The sequence below is a fragment of the Etheostoma cragini genome, chromosome 4, assembly GCF_013103735.1.
Source record: "Etheostoma cragini isolate CJK2018 chromosome 4, CSU_Ecrag_1.0, whole genome shotgun sequence".
In the NCBI taxonomy this organism is placed as follows: Eukaryota; Metazoa; Chordata; class Actinopteri; order Perciformes; family Percidae; genus Etheostoma; species Etheostoma cragini.
This window is the reverse complement of record NC_048410.1, coordinates 19,847,633-19,866,639: the sequence shown is the minus strand read 5'-3', so window position 1 is coordinate 19,866,639 and position 19,007 is coordinate 19,847,633. Positions and strand designations below refer to the sequence as shown.

At 41.1% G+C, this 19,007-nt stretch overlaps 1 protein-coding gene across 6 annotated transcripts in view; it reads right to left on the bottom strand.

The window, feature by feature from the left end:
- The window catches only part of tox2 (TOX high mobility group box family member 2), an 89,460-nt gene that overhangs the window by 39,846 nt on the left and 30,607 nt on the right, over nt 1-19,007 (bottom strand). For all 6 annotated transcript variants that reach the window (XM_034869934.1, XM_034869931.1, XM_034869933.1 and 3 more), the window contains exons 2-3: nt 17,802-17,894; nt 3,984-4,043 (exon numbers count right to left, since the gene is read on the bottom strand). In XM_034869934.1, the coding sequence (XP_034725825.1) occupies nt 3,984-4,043; nt 17,802-17,843 (102 nt within the window). In that variant the 5' untranslated portion in view covers nt 17,844-17,894. The remainder of the gene's footprint in view (nt 1-3,983; nt 4,044-17,801; nt 17,895-19,007) is intronic.

Sequence of the window (19,007 nt, the reverse complement as noted above, 5' to 3'; positions counted from 1 at the left end):
CCCCACCCCCTCCACCTTCCATTTCCTCCTCGTGTTCTTTTTTTTTCCTTCTTCTTTTTCTGTGACATATTTCTCTCAAACAGCAGTTCTGCTAAATGAATTCATAAGTCAGGGAGAGAGACATCAAAGCAAATCATTGTCAAGGTAAAGTGCTGATGAAGTATACTGTTTCTTTCACTTTGCTGCAGAGCTATGAGAAGGCATCACCACAGTGCATTATCATTGATCACATCGCTCCGTACTGCTCTGTTTAGTATTAGCAGGAGAAATCCCACTTCAGCTGAAGGTCTACTAAGACCTTTATAACACAAGAAAGGCTCTCTACCTGCTGCTCCTCCACACTCCACTGTAGAAATGTCATGCTAGTGTGTCTCTTTTTTTTTGCGCTTGAGGGTCTTCGCAGAAAACCCTGCGATGACACCGGAACAAGCCGGAGCTTCTCATCATCGGTTACTCTATCCTACTTTGTTGCCACGACAATGGTCAGTGGCCACAGGGGCAGACAGAGACCCTGTTGATGCCAAGACCAGGGTCCGTGACCTTGTCATTGAATCACTAACACTTTGTCACTCCGCTGGGAGGGGGGAGGGGGGGGGGGGTGGAGAAAGACTTGAAGAAACACTACAAAGAACTAAGCAGGGTCAGACAACGATGCTCATGGGAACATTGATATGACAATGGCCCTGACCCCGTTTCCTTGTGACTCATCACGAGAATATACCCATCTAAACATCTCACTATATGATGCAGGTGGTCGGAGTTACTCAAAAGGGCCTTTATGAAAGTACATTATGTCAAAAGAGAAAAAGTATTTATATAGGTGAGCCAGATTAAATAGAGCGATTACATGCAGAAACTGAAGTGAGAAACAGCAGAGCACTGAGAGACACACTTTCACAGTTTGGAGGCGGAACCGCTGACCCAAATGCATTTAAATGCAACGGGGGGTAGAGAGAAAAAGAGAAACAGAGTGAGAAAACAAGCAGAAGAGGGAGAGTCAGAGAGAACAAGAGGAAGAAAGATAGAGAAAAAAAAGTGTGATAATAAAGCAGCAAGCTGAGAAAAGTGAGCTTTAGGCAGTATGATTTGTTTTGATTCAAGATGGAATATATTGAGAATAATACAGATACTGTATATACAGTACAACACGTTTCTTCTGGAAAATAAAACGTTATTAAAAGATTATCCCTGCAGGTGTCTTATTTCCCTGTTCATTTTTTATCTCTACAAAAACAACACGAGCCTAAACACATTTCCAACACCCAATCCAATGAAACACACTTACTTCCACAGAGTACAAACTATACTAATAATTGTCATAGTATACTTGTATTGCAATTTTGCAAAGAAGGAATCGATGCACACTACCAATTTGCGGAAACGGAAGTTATGCAACACGATGCTAATAGATACCTGAATCCCAAATCTTTACTACACACTAATTCAAAGCAGCTTTTAAGTATGTAGTATGTCCACAATTGAAAAGTGGAAAAAAACAATGTATATTTAAAACAGTGTATACATACTAACTAAAAACTTTTTTGTTTGTTTATGAATGTACTGTTGATGTACAGTGTTCTCCCACAATGCAGTTCAAAAAGAGATTTGAGAAGCTGCTCACAGCTTGACGACATTTCAAACTAATAGTGGGTGGTCAGAAGGGTGGTAAAACTCCAGAAACATACTTTGGAAAAAAACATGTGCTGCTTTTTTAATTTTTATTGGCAGTTGAATTCTAAAGCCACTGTTTGATTGACGCCTGTCTAAATACCAGTAACATGGAATTTCAATTACTGGAATTCCTTGTGATTTAACTCCAGAAACAGTATGAGGATGTAGTGTACAGTATACAGTACTGTACTGGGTCACCACAGTCAATTATAATTCACAAAGATTTAATGCTACTTTGTCTGTTTTTCAAGATCTTCCTCAAGCCCAAATGAAGCATTTTTGGTCTGCATACTGACTTTTTTTAATATACTTTGTGACTTTACTGGATAAATGCACTGCTTAGAATTGGTATGTAGTGCAGAATTAGGACACAGGAGATCAGTGATTTTTTTCTACTTCTTTATGTTTTGTTGTCGGAGTGTGTGTCCACCCCTAAGGCCCTCCCTGGTTCAAGCTGTCAGAAGGAAGGAGAGGCTAAACTTGGTGAAGCGGAGAATGGAGCAAGGCACATGTCAAATATGAGGGGATTTTAAGTAAACAAAGTATAACATCGAGCAAAGCAAAATCGTCTCTCATCCCATCAACGTGTTTTGCGCTATTTCCCTCTCTCTGTCTCTTTCTCTCTTGCTTCCTTGATCCTTTCTCTCCCTTTCTCCCTCTGTCTATCTTCCATGCCACATTTGCGATGTTTTATCTCTCCCTCAGTAATTCATCGAAGAACATTGTGCACATCACGACTTGTAATCAGTCAATCAGCGCTGCAGTTAAAGTACATGTGCTGAATGAGAATGGGCGATAAAAGCAGTGTTTCTTAAGTGTTTTTTTTTTTTTAGACAGGCAAGAATCTGCATGATACATGTGTCAGAACAGCACTGTCCTACTGAAAATCACTTTGCAACAGAAATATTTGTTGTCAGAGTAAACTAAATACATTTAGGGAATCAATCAGCAGCATGCCGGTCATTCTGGGCTGTGAGCCACACTTTAACAAACCAGAGCATTAAGAAATTAAGCAAAACAGCAAATGCAACAGAAACAGAATTACTGTAGCCTATGGGTCAGTTCTAATAATTGCAATTGACAGGGACAAATTCACTGTTTCCCTGTGTATGTCAGATGGGCTTATTCCCAAACTTCACAAATCCCCCTGTCCAAACACAACCATATGGTCTCCCAGTTGTTCCTGACCAGCTGTGCTACAGTGCATCTGGCACGGTTGCCATGTACTGTAGAAGAGCGCTGACTCCCCCTCTTTTCTAACTAAATAAATCCTTTTCAATAAGGCCAAAACTCACTCAGAGCGAAGCAGCGTTTTCTGCTTGGCCCAAAGGAGAACAGCGGATGATTGCATAATTGGAATAAAGTCAATTTGAATTTTATGATGGGTTGATGAGTTAGCTTAATGGTTGACATTCTCACCTCACAGAAAGAAGGTCCCAGCACTCTTTTCTGGAATTGGGATATATTTTACTGCTTTTGGCTCTTTGGTTTCCTCGTATTGAAAAGAAATGTAATGAGCCTGATGTAGACTGTGATAGACAAGTAACCTGTCCAGTGTTTTTTAATTCATTCTGCCCAATGCATGCTGGGATATACTCCTGCTTCAGTACGACAAATAGTCTATCTATTAAGGAAGTAAAAAACGTTTTTTAAGAACTATAACAAGAAGATTTAACTTCCTTTTGCAGAATGGATGTGCAAAGAAATTGAGAATTATTATTTTAATGTTTTGCTACTAATTGTTCTGTTTGCTTATATGTCATATATTTGTTTGGGATGTTATTTCATTGGGTTGTGTGTTATCTAACTGTTTTACACAGTTTATTGTTGGCTTTGTAGAGTGAGTAAAATAAATTGTGCGTTAATGGGTATCCAAATGAACAATAACACATAAAAACTGGAATTGTTCGACTGTGTTTAGACTTCAGGTTCTGGGACAAGAATAAATGTGTTTCTGTTTATTCCCAACTGTGACCACTAACACTTATATTACTATTTAATATTATTATTATCAATATTATTATTATCCTGGGGGTATATATCACCCACAGAGTGCCTAATGCATATTTATATCTGTTAAATCTTGCGGCATAAAATATGGGTGAACTAATTGGAACATTCTATGAGAGATTTGGTCCCTTTGCTTTCAACAGATTTCATATAACTCAGTGGTTGTGTCTGTAACAAGACTTTGTCTTCCATCGCAACAAGCTTGAACAAAAGTGGAATGAAAATGGTTCGGAAACAATCATTGGAACAGATGAAATGAGAGGAAAAGAGCAGGTATTCCATTAGAGGCAATTTGTACACACCTGGTTTGGCGGGAGGAAATCATGGTTGTTTTCATTCATGTACATGTTGTCACCATCAAACTGGAGAGAGAGAGAGAGAGAGGAGAGAGAAGGGGGGAGAGAAAGAGAGAGATTTAGAAACATTTAGGCAGAGACCGACACATCACAACAGGGACAGAGAACTGATTTTCAGTCAGTCAGTGGAGATACAGAAGCAGTGTAACACTGCAGCCTAATGACTGCAAGTCCTCGGCTTATAGACCTCGATGCTCTGGTGGATGTCAGTAATTACAGTTCATTAGAGACACGTATAATTATGCTCTGTCAAAGCTTGTGTAACTCACACTGTTAGTCTCAGCCTGCCGACAGCCTGAGGTTGTGTGTGTTAGTGCGCACACACCTTACGGCTGTGATTCCATGGGTCTCACGGGGCGACAAAGGCACAACAGAGTGATTATCACAACACTGGTAGCACAACACTTGCACCAGCGGCCATGTAGTTAGTCAGCCAGCAAGTTGGCCAGTCAAATCAAATCAAAGGCAACATTAACATAATCAAACATCATGTGACAGGTAAGTGAGCCGGGAGTTGACCCAGAAATTGATTTGCGGTGCCGCACAGTTCGCTAAAACAGCTACAGGAATTTCCGAGGGACCTACTTTCCGTGGTTACTTTTGGTCAGACTCAAAAACAACAATCAAAATGATTTCTATGGAATTTTACATTTTTTATTGAAAGCTGTAGGAGGTTTGTGCTCCTCGCTCTGATCGTCATTATGTATGCCGTAGTGCGGGGTTTCCAAAATCTCTATAAAATGGAGGTGGTGATCATCAATCAAAATAGAGGTTGAAAAATGCTGAAATCTATGAAAATCCACCAGGCACAGATGATGTTTCCCACCCTTACCAATTAGTAACATAGGTGACAACTCACAAATCATTACTTTTAGCAACCCTGCGAAGCAGCCACCCAGCTAGTGACTGTGACTACATAGTGGTGAGACCAGATTTTAGCGCTTATGCACTTTGCCAAAGAAGCGAGGACAGGACAACCCCACTAATCCAGAACTCAGAAACCCAGAGCTCAAGAAGCCTAAAGGGGAGGCATAGGCTGGAGGAAAGGTGACGGTTTGAGGTTATGGGGATGAGAAAGATGAGGGTGTAGCCCTGAGCCAATGGTAAAGGAGTGGGTAGAGATCATGTATGAGTAGGAGGTACAGTAGCAAAGATGCTGTCTGAGTGGTTGGTAGAGAGACGGAAATAAAAACAGAGAGCATGAATGAGAGAAAACTGAGTCTGAGAAGAGGAGGGCTGTTGCAGCAGTAGTGGCAATAGAGCCTGTGGTTGTTCTGGCTGTAGTGTGATTAACACTGGGGTCACAGCCGGAGGCCGCAGCTTGAAACACACAGGCATACAAACATGCACACATACACACACACACACACATACACTCACACACACACACTCCCAGAGGCCTTCCCTGCTTCTCTGTCCGACACAATTTGGCACCAGCCATTTATGAGGATACAAAACACACCTCAAGACAGCAAGTAGTGGCCAAGATGAATTACCACTGCTATTGTAAGGTCAAGTAGCAGGATGGATATGTTCCTACAGTAGCTTACGGAACTATGGGTGTTTCTCAAGCTGTGGCCAGGGACCAAAAAATGGGCCGCAATCTTTATTATAGCCATGTTTCACCTTGTGTAATAAGCTATGTGTTCCAGGGACTAAATCTACTGTAGCTACTATAGTTTTTCAGTTCTCTTTTGAGTGATTTCTTTTGAAAATGTTACATTTAAATGATTTTTCTTAATTCTTTTGTTTATATCTTTCCAACAAACTTCAGAGACAATTCCTTGTGACATTTTTCAATTTGAAGCCCCAATCCCATTTTGGCGTTATCATTCACACTCTGATCGAGCTGTTACTTCTAGTGCAGTGCTTTCTGTCTGATAGCACCATTAGTTTGCTGGAGGAATAATCATTGTATTCTGCAATGAAAATTAAATCACTTTCTTTATTGCTCCTGGAAAATGATTTTACATATACTAATCACATCGAGCAAGAAGTGACGGTATTTTGGAATAGGTTATTTTCACACATGCAAACCAGATGTCGATGAGCGAAACGGGGTAAGAAGAAAACAATTATACAGAATGTCAAAGAGCAAACCAGAGTCTGTGGTGGTGCTCCTGCAGCACAATGCGAGTCACTGAGGGTAGAGTTGTTAGAATAACAAACAATATCTAAATTGAGGGGAGAGGTAAAAATAATGATTTCCCGCCTTTTTGTGGTTAGCAAGTACAGTATCCATTTAAGTGTACTGTAATTACTCTACCGTCCAGATACAGGAGGGGACCGTGGCTAACACATACGTTTAATACACCTACTCCGACACGAATTGCGTTAAAAGGAATAGAACAACATTTTGGGAAACATGCTTTTCTTGCTCCGAGTTACAAAGGGTTCAAATTGTTGAAAACTCTTAAGCTCACAAGTTATGTTATATCTCTTTTTGTTTAATCTGTACAGACAAAGGAAATGTAAAAAAGCTGTAGTTTTACAGGGTTCACAGGCTATGCTTGAGAAGAATTCTTTGGTCAGGACTTAGTGACTTCCTTTCTAATTCGCCCCGCTTCCAGTCTTAATGCTAAACTAAGCTGTATGGCAGCTAGCTTGAATGTTAGACAATTAGTCAAGTGGCTTCTGCCTCAAAACATTTTATTCTGTTCTTAGTAACTATGAGTTGTTATTTATCAGCTAAATTACATCAAAAATCTACTTACTACTACATATTAGTTCCACCTTTAGACAGATAAAAAGTTGAATAGTTAATAATAAACTGTGTTTCTTTTGTGTTATAAAAGACACATTTGCACCTAAAGGTTAACTAAATTCCGGCTGAAGTGTCCATTAGCAAGACCCTGAACGCCCCCTACCTCTAAATTTGACTAATCTGACTAATCTGAGCATACTGTTCATATCATTTGTTCAGGCTCATTTGTGCTCCATGCTCTGAGGTTAAATTAACATTTTGAACACTTAAAAATGACATAACCTCTGAAACGTTAGGACATAATGTCAAAAGCTGAGAGAGATGCATGATAACAAAATGTATATTATTGAAGGTGCCAAATAAAAATGCACTAAGAACAAATTGATAATGGTCTGGGAAAGCTGTTCTCGCTGCCAGGTGGCGGTTGTTGTCTGCAGAAATCAGATAAAAAATGTGTGCATGTAAAACCTTCTTCTTGTGTAATCTGACTCATATTATGTAGATCTTGTTTTTTTTCTCCAGAAGTCATAATATGCTCAGTGTGCACACACGAACAGTTGACATATGAGAAAAAAGGAGGTTTGTAAGGGAAGGGCGAACTTGTCGTGTCTCTCTCTGTTTGCTTTCCTGAGGCTTTGAGGTCATTAATCATAGCGGTCAAATCTACAGCAAAACAATTGTGCAAAGGAAAACACAGACAGAGTGGGGGGGGGGGGGGGGGGGGGGGGGGGGGGGGTAAATCGTGGAGGGAGGAGAGGGTGAAGGTGAGAAAGAGAGGTGGAAAGCAACAGTGAGATGGAGGAGAGGGGAGTCATGTCGAGTGAGGGAACGAAGGAGAGACATTGTGAGATAGATTGAGGCTTGAGAAAAAAGGGACAAGTACAGCCTGTACAACTGACGCATTTGACACCAGACTCCTGTTTGCATAGCAGAAATGCAAATACATGAGAGGGAGAGAATGGGAGGGAGAAAATAAAGTGGGAGAGAGATGCTATAAATAGCTTTGTGTTTGCGTAAAGCCAAACCAATGTCAGTTTGATGCTAGAAGTGCACCACAGTCATCGAGGTAATAAAACAACTGTTGACTGGAACATCACATATCAAAAATGCAACTTTCCAGACAAGGACTCACATATATAGTGGCATCTCAAAACCATGCACATCATCCATCCACTAAAGAATTGGTTTCCCTTACAAAATTACAGCATAGAACAAATTTGTAATCTTAATGATGACAGTGAAAGAAAATGAGACGGCTGTTACTGTATTCTAGGTAGAGTAGCTTGATACTGCTGCAACCAGTTCATGTTCAATATCATATTTTATTATTTTTTTTTAGTTTGTGTTTCATACTGCATATCCATCTGTGTTCATATGGTTTGGATAACTGTGTTTTTGGTTTTGTGTTGGGTTTAGTGTGTACTTTTGTCATGTCTAGCGTTAGGTGATTTTACAAAAAAGGCTTGTGGCAATCCATTCCTTTCTCTCCTGAACCCAATTCCCAGACCTTAACTCTGGGTATCTGCCAGTACTGGGTACTGATGGATACCATTCCTATCTTTTGGCCAAATAACCACTCTTTATAACCTCACAATGTGGAACTCCTTGGTATCAGTATGACATTGTCATGCCCCATGGATGCTGTGGCACTAAAAATTCACCCGTCTGCTGTGATTGAATTATTTGTAACATATATCAAAAACATCATTTTATTAACAAACCAACCGGACTTAATGTGGATCAGTTGAGTCTTACCAATACAGTAAACACTCACTGAGATCGGTAACGGTGCAGTTCCCTACTTACAAGAAAAAGCTTTTTTTATATCACTTTTGTATCAATTCCATATTGCTACTGAGAGGGTTACTTTGCATTCTGTGCTCCAGCCTTGCTAACCTGCATTGATCTACAAGAGAAGCTTTTCTCATAAGGTTGCTGTGAGCCAAACTGTGCTTTACTGTACGTACTGAATACCAAATCACACAGCCGGTAACTGGGGCCAGGGATGTTTCGGATTTAAAGAAAGATGAGGAAGGAGAGAAGGAGAGAACAGGACATACCCCTCCTTCTAGTCTCTTTTCATGGTTGGAGTGTGCGCCTCCCTAGTTTTTAACCCCAGCGTAACTAATCACATGTCAGTCAATGTGCCCATGGAAGAGGCAGCAGTCAAAATACCTGTGTCAGGACTGTGGTCATTAGAGCATTCAGTGACTCGCTGGCAGGCACACACACACACACACACACACACACACACACACACACACACACACAGATGAATGCACACACACATACATGCAGACATAACCAAAGTAGACTATGGGGGATGGTGTGGTGTAAAGCAGATATGGATTGCCTCTGTATATGCGTGAATATTGCTGCTGCTGCTCCATGTGTATTTCACTCTTTATGTTTTCCTTATGTGTGTGCATGTTTACATGCTATATAGACAACTTGGGTTCTTGGCTCTGAACATGGGCACATTGCATGCGTGCCGACGTGTTTGTGTAATGTATCCTGTCCAATAATACACACATTGATCCCAGCGAGATAAAGATAACAAAGTCAGACCTTCCGTAATATTTATTTTCCCATGAAAGACCTGCTCAGCCACGCCCAGTTATATAACTCCATGCAGATGAAATATGGTCTTCATTACCTTTAAACCTCTACACACAGAAACTAGTGAAGAAAAAACAGAATTGCCCTTCTTTCTCGACTGAAAGAGCACGAAATGAATTGGAGCAGCTGAGATTTTTTTACATTACCATGACAAATACGGCAAAATGGGGAAGCGAGAGAGAGAGAGAGAGAGAAGGGAGAGATAGTGCGCGCGAGAGAGAGAGAGAGAGAGCCAGAGAGATGCATGACAACAGACAGAAAAGGGCAGATCAGACAGAAAGACCAAATTGTGTGAAAAAAACACATCAGCTCAATTTGTGCTCGACTGTAAGCTATGAGCTGAGAAAAGAAATAAAATAAGGGATTTAGCTGGGAATCATGTTAAACCATGCAAGTGAATGAGTCCCCAGAGGAGAGTGTTCCCTCTCTCGCTTATGATGGACTTAATTGCCTCTATCAGTGTTAAGATATAACATTCATCTCAGGGTTATTGCTCTGCTTTATGGTCTTGTCCATCATACTGAGGGGTTTCAAGAGGCGGGCCACTCCTCAAATGGCACCTTAAAATAATGACACAGATTACAAAGCAACAAGGGGGAAAAGAGGGAGAGAAAAATAAGCATCATTTATATCTGGAAAATGAGAGAATTTTACAAGTAGATCTAGTATGTGAGCAGAATGGTTTTGATGGTATGCTGGTTGGATTACTCTTTGGTTTCTGGGTCTTTCAAAAGGCATGGTTCGTCAGGCTAAAGGCACACACATCTCCCCCACCTCTGACCCCCGAAAGCTCTGAGTAGGTGTAGGGTTTCAGATGACCACACAATCGTACCATTGTACTCCTGTTAACACAATGAAAACAAAGCTAACACATCGCAGACATTCAACTCCCCCCACTCTGCCCAACCTTGACTTCCAACACAACTCAGGTGGAACACTGAAATGGATAATCAAGAAATCAGAAAATTACTCAAAAATGAGACACCAAAGCATACTGTTGGTAATGTAAAAACATTTGCAATGGATTCCGTCTGCATACACACCGAACAATGAAGAATATTTAACATAAAATCAAAGCTTAAAGAAATGAAAGATTGTTTCATTTCTTTAAGATGTGGTTCTGATCTCCTAAAAACAGGCTGCTTCTTATCACATGAGGGCTTGAGAACCATGTCTGCATGTTCCATTAAATCTATTAAATCCACTTGCATTATATCATAGTGCTTACCACACAATAGGAGCCTTTCAAGGGCAGTCCCAGAGGAAGCCAACAAAGGGCCCTCTCTTTTAGGGTCTAGTTAAGTAATTCAGAAAGAGCCAAACATGATTTTTGTGAGTGTGGATCTTCTCTACAAGACCCCGAGCTGCAATTTCACCAAGTCAGGAAAAGTTTGCGGCCATGGAAAATAAGCTAGGGTATGATATGGTATCCCTAGATAACTAAAACAATTTGTCAAAGGTGAATGTTAATTGCAAATTTGTGATGGGACCAAAACTCCAGTCTCTTGCACACAAGTCAGATGTCCTACACCCTGAACCTTCAGCATCGCTACAGTACATCAACGGCCCACTACTTGCAGCATAAGTACTGGAGTCTAGAATCGTCCAGAATATACTGTATGTAATTCTTAGGGATACCAGGCTGGCCTGTCTGTTAAATTCCTTGGACATCCAAAAATAAAGCACCAGATTTCAATCAAATATGGCCAAAAGCTCAGCTATCAGTTAAGGATGAAATGCTTAATTTTTAGCGCTAGGGAGAAAATAAGCAAAGGCTTTTACACTGTACAAAATCAGTAAGCTTTCTGAATGAAACTTTGTATGTAACAAAATGCATTGGGAAATCATACTGTTTTGTGTGGAATGTCGTCATTGCTGAATTTGTGGAATAAATGTGTTGAATACATTGTTCTTAGAGTCATACTCACATAAAGAAAAATCTAAAATATTTAGCTGATATGAAAAATATACAGTACATATGTAGTAGTGTTGAACAGCCTAATGTTTTGTATTTGTAATTGTTCTTGTATGTTTTAAGCTATAGTGCGTAGTTTGTATTTTGCCCACGAGGAATTCAAAGTAATGACAACAACACTGGCAGCCGGTCCACATGATACAAGCATTCCTCAATCATGCACCCACGAAAAAGGTTTCCACGCAAATATCTAGTAAAGTCAACTAATCGAATCGCCATCAAATCATTTGCTGCAGCCTTATTTTCAACTATAGATGGTGCTACAGTAAATCATGAACTTATTTGGCCATGATTCAGTGGTTGAGAGATTGATGTGAAATTTTGAAAAGAACTCTTCCTGTACAAAGCCAAATAACATGGCTGCCATTTGTTAATCAGCAGGATTGTCTTTCACCGTGATACTTGATGCAGATTCAAATCTAGATGGAAATTTAAAAATGTCTCTAAAAACATGTTCTATTAAGATAACATTGTGCAGCCTTGGCATAGTATATGCTCTCTGAATGCTCTCTGATTAATAATGACTTATGGGAGATTTGTTTAAAAAAAAAAAACAGCTCACCCTTTTTATGTTATTGCATCCAATGGCAGTCATGACCTTCTCCATTCAAATTAGAATCATTGTCCCCTGCTTCATTCTGTAGCAGTAAAGCATAACTTCATCTGTTTGTTTTCCGAAGAAACCAATCTGGTTTGCACAAGTACAGTACAGTTATTTGAAAACACACAATATAGCACCACCAGGAAGAAAAAAAACACTTCTTTCTGTATTTGAGACCTCACCATGTATTTAAATCTAAATGCAGCATCCAGTACCGTATGTTTCTATCAATAGGGCACACAATAATTCACTGTTCCTTTCTTCACTGCCATGCTGACTCCACATCCAGTCTCTGCCACTAGCATTCAAGCAGAATTTTTTATTACCAATCTAATTGCACATTCCACCCTGACAAGAGCTCATTAAACCTTAATTATACACATGTTGTTTTCTACAAACATCTCCATTTGGGTCTCTCTGCCTTGTAATTGTTCAGCGGGGACAACCAGTTGAGATTTCGCCGATTGAGATTGAATAAGAGAGGGGAGAAAGAGGAGAGAGCGGGCAGAGAATGAAAAAAATACCAGAGAGAGAAAGAGAGAGAGGAGTGTCTGGAAGTAGGTCATGCCTCTTCATAAACAAGGCATGGTTTCTAAAATAATATACCCATCCAGTGGAAGTAATGCCAAACAACTGAGCGAATGTGGAGCTCATGTAATATTTACGGAGCACTAATACATAGATGGCAGGTCTTTTTCTCAGCAACCAGCAACCCCCCCACCCCCACCCCCTTTCCAAAGCCAGAGGTTTCTTTTTTATCTGTTTCTGTTTCTCTTGCCATTTGAATTTCAGAGAAAGCCAACTACATTGATATATTTGGCAGGGAGGAGGGATTGGGGGGGGGGTCTTAAGATGTTGAGTTTCCCTCACTTTCTTTCTCCCTTCTTTTCTGCCCTACCCTATCTGTTCCTAACCCCCCCCCCCCCCCCCCCCCCCCCCCCCCCCCCCCCCCCCCCCCCCCCCCCCCCCCCCCACCCCCCCACCCCCCTCTCCCTCCTTTTCCTATCCCATTGTTCCCTTCGCATTGGTTTTGGCTGTGATGTTTTTTCACACATTTGTTACATTTTAGCGAGGGAAAGTGGGCCTTAATCCAGACTCTTTGAGGCATGGGCGATGATATTACTGTGGAAAATCAGCCATTTAAAGACTTCTTTTAACTCCAGCTGGTGCTGTAAGGTCACCAAGCACTTGTTCGATGTCGGGCCCAGCGTGATGCTTCTGGGCTTGGGACTAACTGGCTGTGTCGACTCCAGGCTAGGCTTTCTGGGCTTTTGACAGCAACTGGCTATGTGACTGCAAGAGGGAAAAACTTCTTTAGCATGTTCTCAAAGTCCCGTGAGAAAATAACTCTCATCATTCTGATCATTATGGTTGATACGCAGACCATTTTGCTAGGTTTACAAAACAGCCACTATAGCAAATGATGATGTTTTGTTGTGTTTTCAAACTGTATCAATGAGGCTCATTTATATAACATTTTAATAAAAAGCAGATTCTTCTTTCAAACTGCGGTGGCATGAAATGAGATGTCTCTCACAGTCCAGCCGGTGTCACCGCCACTTAGCACCCGAAAAAAGCATCAAGTGTCCAGGCTGAGCCTCTCAGTCATCGCTAAGGACCATCTTTGCCTGTCACTGTTGACACTTGCTGTATGTTTCATTGATAACCACCCCGCAACAGGAAATACATAGCCTGCCATCAGATCATTCCTGCTTTCCAATATCACAATGTATTATCTTATTATCTTGGCAATATTTTTACAACAGGCATTTGTTTTGTGTCTCTGTTTTGTTTGTTTATTCAGTTGGTTTGTTAAAATATTCCATTCTTAGCACAATTACAGTGGAACATCACTCAGTTCTCACCAACATCAAACATGCTCCCTGTACGGCGTGATGTGAGCCATGTCAAGATAAACAAACATGACATATTAAACAGGAAAATGAGTCACTCTTATTATCCACCCGAAATAAATCTGGAAAACATTAATTATAACAAACGTGTGCATGATCCTGACTAATTCACCCCTGCTCTCTGGCTGGCTGTTTGTATGTATATACAGTGTGTGTGTGTGTGTGTGTGTGTGTGTGTGTGTGTGTGTGTGTGTGTGTGTGTCTGTCACATTTTTCTCCTGCTGCTGCCCTAATAGGCAGTCTCTTAGATATTCACTACAGAATAGCGCTCATGCAATATTAATATCGCACCAAAATATGGAAGCCGGAGCCCCCACTCCATCTCTCACTCCGTACATAATTGACTATGCAAGGCTCCAAATCAGCTTGGAAAAAAAGAGGGAAAGACAGAGAGAGACAAAGCAAGAGAGAGAGCAAGAGAGAACGAGAGACATGTAGAAACCAAGGGAAACCGACAGAGAGAGAAAGAGTCCTGGAACGATCCTGTCTTCTCTACGCTATGGCAGATTCTGAACCTTCACCCTATATGTATCCCTGTCAAGGCAGTGGAGCTAAAACAACAACAACAATAACAAACAACTACAACCGTAACTCAAACAGTTTGACTCCCTGCAAAGAATGTGCTGATGCTTATCCAACCTGAGCTGAAACAAAGCTCCACTCCAGCAGCATTCAGAGTGATTGTTAAACACTCATAATTTCATTGTACAGATTCCTGTAGCTCCATTATAGATGACAAAACTTGAACACATAGCAACATGCATGCATGCATAGGTGCAGTAGTTTGGTAAACTGAGCGTCCCAATTAAAGCTCACCGATCCGCCAGCGGGTCAGTTATTGCAAACTCATGCCATGCAGCCCAAAACTGTTTCAAGCCCGCTGGGTGTTAATATTAAATTCTAGTGGATATCCTAAAGTTTACAAATACACCAAATTTTCAGGGGGATACGAGAGGAAATGTGTATAAAATGATGCACAAGACATATTGCATCATTGCAAATCATTGCTGAAATTGCAAAGCTGTACTTATAGGCAGTGTGGATCAAGATAGATTAAGACTTCAGTTAGCCTGGGTCTTCCAAAATGGAATGGAAAATGACAATTAGCCATTTTTTGAGCAAGTTACTTTCCACTCCCTTCAATCCCCACTCTGGTTTGGTTAACATAAACCCTTAATTTACCCATTTAAATGTAAAAATAAATTGGCTCTATAAACACAAAGTATTGTTTATTTAACTGGAGTCTGGTGAGGTTGGTGACAGCGATTGCGTAGCAATTTGTTGTTAAACACAAAGGATCTTACTATTTAACAAAAAGGTCTATCTCTGTAGGGATCCTTCCCATGATGTCATCAGACACTCAAATAATAATCTGCAGCATGTCAGTGGCAAAACAAGCTCTTGTTGGGGACATTAATTGACGGTGCACAAATGCCCGAGTGGTTACAATGCAGCCTGTATTGCGGGTGCCGGCTACAGCGGCCTTGCTCATTACTGAACTGATAGTAGAAAATAAGGTCCAGGTTTAAAAAAATACCAACGTTACCTTTCAAAGAAGTAAAATTAAGAGTCTCTATTTAAAGACAGAGATTCTCTTCAACTCCACAAATACCATCCCCCCCACCCTCCACTCGTATATTGAGTGATTGCGAGATCACTGCAGAGCACTGGGGGTCAGGCCCTCCGCACTGAGCATTTTTAAAAATGAACTGTAGGCATTTAGAGCCATAATAGATGTTGAAAGAAAGAAAGAAAAGGAGAAGGTTGCGGGGGCAGAGCCGGTGGTTGGGGGGAGGGGGCAGTGCACCTTGACAGGAAACATAGAGGTGAAGAGCAGGAGTTGGAGGTTAGTTTGACAGAGAGAAAAGGAGGGGTGGTTGGTGGTGGTGAGGGAAGTGAAGGGGGGGGGGGGTCGCTACGGAAGTGCCAAGCCCACTTTTAACTGAACTGAGGGTGTTGAGTTGTGGTGGGGTGAGGTGAGGCAGGAGGGGGGAGACAGAGATAGAGATCAGGAGAGAATAAAAGGGGTTTGCAGGGAAAGGAAGACGGGAGGAAGGGGAGGATGGGTGAGAGGAGCTGTGGGGTGTGTGTGTGGGGGGGGCAGAGACCTACTACACCTTGATACTTGCTCTCACCACAGCACCTGATAAGTGCAATGGAAAAACGTCTGGTTTCCTCCTGCATGTTAAGTGGTTTATGTTCTCCTCCTCTCCATGCAGCCTGTAGCTGCAGTCTGCTACTGTATTGACGCGACACCCAGGTAATAACAGACTAAAGGAGATGACAGAAAACCAAAAAAAGATGGGCGGGGAGGAAATAGCATATATTGTCTCCTTGTGTATTGTGTTTTTGTTTTTTTTATCGGTGTGAGTTGCAATCTTCAAATTGGGGCCTGAAAATAAAAACTAGGTGATTTAGAAATGTTCCTTCCCTGACATGAATGTTTATTCCTCACTTTTAACTTGTCCTCCTTCATTTCAAAAACAATTTCTGCACAGAGATTTAGACGCAGAGTTTTATTTCCTCAACATAGGATCAGATGAAAGCGGATATATATCTTTACTACCTCATGCATGTACTGACAAGGAACTCATTCCCATGATTTGTAAGTGGGTCTCTCCACAGAACAGCATTAACAATATTCACTTTAGATAACGTATGATTCCAAGCCTGAGGAGAGGATGGGTTTCTTAGAAATGCTTTGTTAGCACTCTCCCCCTTGATAAATGATTAAGGACATGTGGCCTGAGACATCAATACAATCTCTGTTGTAATTAAAAAAAGGTGGGCACCAACAATATTACACAGCTTTCACTTACTCTCTGTCTCTCGCTCTCTCTCTCTCTCTCTCTCTCTCTCCTTCGCTTACCCACACTTCCTCTCATTGAACCCCGGAGCAGAGAGGAGATAATTCAAAAAGCACTTGCATGGAGTGATACATGAAAAAGGGGGACATATGAAATTAAATTCTTTTTTTTCGCTCTATTGTTCTTTCATTTTCTCTCCTTTGTTACATAAATGCATGAAAGCAAGGCAAGCTAGATTCTAATTATGATTTTCACAACACTAGATTTCTTTTTTTTTATTAAAAAAAAGGAATAAAAAGGTGTCACAAACAAAGCAGACTTACTGTTTGCACTTTGTCAAAGTCAAAGTACTGCACATGCTGCATCACTAAACTTCAATTAACTTGATCTTTTTCTTTTTCCAGGCGTCCTCGCAAACGATTATATGAAATCATGAAAAAAGGTTTGAATCTCTATACTTAATCAACATTGGCCCTTCCTTTATTTGTAACCTAAAATAGGTCAGGAGCAGACGCATTGTCTCCAGAAAGCCACTGCGTTTGTTCTGTGGAAACACAAATACACGAGCAGGCGGTTGGTTTTGCCAGCTTTAGCAAAACACTTCTGTTAGAAGCTCCCAGGCAGACACCACACAAACCACCGCGTCAGATGGGTGCTTGATTGGGAACCTTGCGGTGGCCAGTGATGGTTTGAGGATGGGGGACTGAGCAGGTGTGTCGGTGTGAGCGTGGGAGGAGCCCATGGGGTGAGAAGTAGTGGGATGAAGGGTTAAAGGATGTGGAAGAAGTCATGGTAGTTAAGGAAGATGCTAAGTTCACAATGATGGGTTGTGTGGCTGGTTGAAACCACATATTGGAGATTGTCCTTAACAGTTGTTTCACTACAGAAGCATTTAATCACAGGATCAAGAACTTCTAGCTACTGTTTATCCAAGGGGCGTACACTTCGACCCTTCGAAATACTGTCTGCCATGCGCGTGAACTGTCTCTCCTATGCCGGGACAACCTTGCGGTGTAGATGTGTGAAGGCCTCTTTGGTGGTTCTTAGTGTACAGATAGGGGTTAAATGTGGCATTTCAGTTCATGTAGGTATGGATGAGACCTAGGGGTGAGGGGGGAGAGAGGGGTGAGGGAGATGGGTCTTACCCCAGTAGAGGGCAGTCTCTTGCCGTCAGGGTTTGGGCGCATGGGCAGGGAACTGTAGAGTCTCACACCTCGATCTGCAGCAGCGTATCTGCTCTGCAGGGGGAGAAAGAAAGAGAGACATTTTTTAAGTATATTAATATTCTTTTAATGAGAATTCAGCATACAACTTTGCATAAATGGAAAAACTCAAAACACTATAGCATAAAAGCACAATCCAAAATCCAAGATCCAGATTTAAATTAAAGTAGTTTCAAACTAATTCCGTTTCAAAGTTACTTTGGTTATGTTTTATTTATTGTTTTTATCCATAGTGCAGGGATCATACATACTGTAGTTCTTTTTAGTGTTCTCGTTTTGTTTCATAAATTTCCGCCAAGTCGTAGAGCCTGCACATTGGCTGCCATGTTAAATCACATCACCTCATGGTGATGTACCACACATAATAATTGGATACGGTTGGCTCAGTAGCGGCACTAATGGAACTAAGCTGTTGTGTTTGGTAGCCAGGGTTCCTGTCCTGTTCCTACTGACTCCATCTTTCTATATGTTTCACAGATGATAATTAGAGTGTGGTGGGTTTCAGCTGAGGGAGTGATGGCAAAGCCCTCAGTAGCTGGGAAGCTAATGATTCGCAACAAGTGTTCCTTGCCAGGGGAAGACAGTTCAGCTCAGTGGGGTTCACACCGAAGCCCAGCGGGGCTACATCCCAGGATTCACAAATCTCACTTTCTCTATCTTACTCCTCATCTTTATCTTTCTCCTCACCTCAAACTATACACATCCCTCTGGACCTCTGTGATTACTTGATATTCTGTCACTCTTAAATTCTCTCTTCTAGAACATCTGGTCAACAGGTTGCATGGTGTTTCTGTCATCTCGACTTGTACAACAATGATGAAATATTTCATATGTGTGATAATTGATAAAGTGAACTACATCCTTTTCTGTCTCGTGTTGGAGTGTCTAATGTTGCTTCTGTATGCTGCTTGCTGCTAAAAATGCTTTTTCACATTAATAAGAGGATAAGACATTAATTTTTGGTAATGACTCTGGCTCCTGTTTGCTATTGCTGGATGGTTTTGCCACACTTATTACATAGTCTGTTAATGGGGATGTGATGTAGGTTACTGAGTGATTGAATTCTAGCAAACTAGAACAAATATGACATTATGTCTGTCTCAAACTTAAGCTTATTTGCTTTATTAT